Source organism: Adiantum capillus-veneris, chromosome 20 (genome assembly GCF_014529385.1).
Source record: "Adiantum capillus-veneris isolate H3 chromosome 20, ASM1452938v2, whole genome shotgun sequence".
Classification (NCBI taxonomy): Eukaryota; Viridiplantae; Streptophyta; class Polypodiopsida; order Polypodiales; family Pteridaceae; genus Adiantum; species Adiantum capillus-veneris.
In genome coordinates this window covers 4,729,263-4,732,920 of record NC_140950.1, presented here as the reverse complement: position 1 = coordinate 4,732,920, position 3,658 = coordinate 4,729,263, and the positions used below count along the sequence as shown (strand labels likewise).

At 44.0% G+C, this 3,658-nt stretch overlaps 1 protein-coding gene across 1 annotated transcript; it reads right to left on the bottom strand.

Moving 5' to 3' along the window:
- Positions 1–1,144: 1,144 nt before the first annotated feature.
- LOC147432026 (uncharacterized) lies at positions 1,145–3,434 on the bottom strand. The gene is made up of 3 exons (XM_086491835.1): positions 2,918–3,434; positions 2,558–2,687; positions 1,145–2,470 (listed from the first exon to the last, which is right to left on the bottom strand). Exons 1-3 carry the CDS (start codon positions 3,398–3,400, stop codon positions 1,491–1,493), a joined length of 1,593 nt encoding a protein of 530 aa, XP_086347961.1. The 5' UTR covers positions 3,401–3,434; the 3' UTR covers positions 1,145–1,490.
- Positions 3,435–3,658: the final 224 nt, after the last annotated feature.

The following is a 3,658-nucleotide window of genomic DNA, read 5'->3' as shown; positions in this document are numbered from 1 at the left end:
AGGCTTGTAGATGCAACAATGACATTGTCCCCTCATTGGTTCAATGATATTCTTTTAGCTTAGGGAGTGCAAGTTGACGGTACGACAATGTCAAATTTGTGAGAGGCTTTTATAAAAGCCTTGTGCTTGAAGTATTAGAGCCCATAGTTTCTTGGGACAAATGATGGTTATTGTCTTATTAGGCCGTTCAACTTGGAGGCTTTAGCCATTTGAGTGGATTCACAAACTTGACTCATTTCCTTGGGTTTGTTAGTGTCTACTGTAGAGTCACACCTATAAAATGCCACACTGTCCACATGTTTTAATGTCTGCCTTTTCTACTCCTTGGCGGCCTCTGGCTACCTGACATAAAAAATTATGGGTATCTACTCTCAGTTAGCTATGCATACATGTCCTTGATCACATGCAAAGGCCTTTAAATGCTGAGTGGTATAGACATCTGGACCACATTTACAAACTTTCATTGCCACTGCTTATTGACACAAATTGGGCTTGATAGCCATTACTATATCCACAGATGCATGTAACACCATCCACTTCAATCAAGGTGATGAATGAGAGAGATTCACAAAAATTCTGATCCTTCCCATTGCAAACACTGGTGGAAGGAATATAGCTGTTGAGGAATTCGACTTAAAGCTCTTGATGGCAATTTGCCCCCAATATTATGTAGAAAGTGAGGGGTAGAGGAGGCTTTTTGTGGTAGGGAATGAAAACATGAATAGGACCATATGTTCATGAATGTTTTGCACAAGGAATCTTGGATGTGACTTGGTAGGAGATTGCCCAGCAAGCACATCTACCAATTTGTATCCTCGTCCAACGACTTTTTCTTGAACATAATTAAGTCGCCATGATGAGCCTTAAAAATCTTTGATTGTTGGCTTCATTTTCCTTAGCAAACAAATTGTAGTGCCATCCAAGTTAAAATGTAATTCCATTGGAATGAATGCCACTCGAATTCATCCACAACCGCCACCTTTTGGAGAAAACTAACCAAAGCAAAAAAAAAAATCCATAATACGCTTCTGAAAGCCAAACTTAAGCGTTCATAACATACAACTAAAATAAGCTTCATTTGAAGAAAGCTCCCTCACCCTGATTCTTGTATTAACCTGACGACTACCTGAAACTTCTACTGCTATTAACTTCAAAGACGCTAAGATTAAAATCAAGCAAACTATACATCATAGATGAATCCAAGAGAAACCTGGACTTGCCTTTAGTGGAAAGGGCATCCATCCTACAGCTCTTGATGGTAATCATCCACAAGACAATTGAGAGAGAGTAGTTACCTCTCCTAAAAAGCTAGGAAGAGGTACACACCAATCAGTTGAAGGCTGAGAGATTCATTACGTTTGATAATATGCCAACAAGACCCACCTATAAAACTTACATCCGAAATTCTCTCCTTCAACTCTTTGGCACTCCTGCCGCTTTCCTTGTGTAGCTTGACAAAGCCGCACCATCGACTTCAGAATCAGAGCATGTCAATAACCCTTGCGCTCCTTTTGGGGTCTAATACCGGACATTTTTCTATTGACGGATGCCTTCATTGCGCGGCTTATGTACGCTTCATCGTCACCTTCAGTATCGGAATCAGCCCTGCTATGGAGAGCTTTACTTGCTGCTCGCTTCCTTGAGCGACTAGGCATCACATCGTCTTCGTCTTCTGCCTCAGAATCATCTGAGACCCTGCGCCGCCTCGAGCTTGAGGATATTCCTTGTTGCCCTCTTGGTACCCTACGCCTTGATGTTTCAGTAATGCCCCTATTCCTCATCAACCCTTGCTTCCTTGCCGAGCTGGGCAATGCTCCATCATCCTCGCTTTCTTCATCACTTTCAGAGACATCAAACTTGTGCTTCTTCACACTCGACGACGCATTGTAATGTGCTGCCTGCTCATCCAGCTGTTTTTCTCTGGATGACACAATGGAAGTGCCAAACAACCTCCTTCTTGATGGTTTGATGCTCGTTTTTGACTCGATACCTCTAGAAGTCTTGGAATTGGCCCTTTTCAATCCCCGACTTGATGTTTCTGCGTCTGGGTCCTCATCAAAGCCTTTCGTAGATGCCTTCTTCATGGATGACCCTTTCTTGGCTAATGCTCTCTGTTTCTGATGCCTGTAAGGAATCACCTCATCCTCACCATCATCACTGACGTCAATTTCATCATCTGACAAAGAATGCTCTTGCATGCTACTCTCCTTCTCTGCAAGAGCTTTTTTCTTGTAGAGGATTTCATTCTTCAATTGTCGAGCCTTCGCTTTGAGTGTGCTTACATCTTTGACAATTTCACATACCACCATTGTCCTATCTGATGCCAAATGATCAAAATTGACTTCAAGATCCTGCACTCGCACTCGATCACCGATTTCGAGGACGGACATGTCCACCACTATCTTTGCGGGCAATTCAACTACTTTACAGGTGTAAACCACATACCTGGCAAGCTTCTTCAGTGTCCCACCTACAAAAAGAATAACTCGAGACTATCAGCACGTAAATTGTCCCCTGAAGCAGTAAATGATAATCAAGTTCCCAAATTCCAACTTACCTTTTTTCAACCCAGGGCACTGATCTATTCCTAAAAATTCCAACGGGATTCCGAGCGTCAAATTCTCGCCGGGAGGAGCTTTGACGAATTGAATATTGAGAATATTGGTCTTCCCAGGACCATAATTCAGCTGTCAACAAGGGAGCACATATGATACATACATAAAACATGTGCCAGACATCCGTAATACAGAAAGCCAGGTGGAACTTGCATACACGTGTAACTGCCGTCAAACACTTAAACGTGCAGAAATTCACATGAATATTTGGGGAAACTCAATCCTGACATGCGTTACAAATGTCGTCTTAGAGGAAAGCTCCCTATATGCCATGCACCGTTTCAGGGAAATGGATCACTCACATTTCGTGGTAGCACTTGAAGGCTCTCTTTGAGCTCAGAAGACGAGGGGCCCCGATAAATATCCATATCAAAGACCCGCGAAACAAAGTCCCTCTTGCCAATGTGTTTGAGAATTGCAACCAGAGGCTTGGCATCCAAAGAGATGAAGATATCAGTGGATCCATCCTTCGGTCGGCGCTCCCTGTCAGGGTCGACCACCACTGCTGGGACCATGCCATGTTCGCGCACCCTGGCCAAACAGCGCGAGCGGCGATTCCTCAGGTAAGCACGCAGCACTTGAATTTGATGAGGCTGGGGAGCGGCCTCCCCATCCTCTGATTCCAAGCAAGACTCCCCTGCTGATGAAGACTCTTCTGAAGAGGAGAGGTAGGCTGTGGAAGAAGAAGTGGGCGCCTTGTCTACTACTCTGCTCACAGAAATGGAGCGGCAGAAGAGACGGGGGAAAACCCTCGCCACCAGGGACAACCGGCGGCCACCCAGCATCTCGCTCAAACTGGGGTTTATGGGAAGAGCACCATTTTAGGATTTGAACATATTACATTTACCACTCATATTTTGTGAGTTTTGCAAAAAAAAATAAAGGATTTGAACATATAACTTAACATAGTATTGCAATTATAATTGAACACAGCAGGGGTTGAACTTGATCCAAAAGCTCGTACAAGGGCATTAGCATGCACAACGATGACCTGATCAAGATTCGGAGGGAACTTAGGCTTGCCAGGCATTGGAGATCACTAA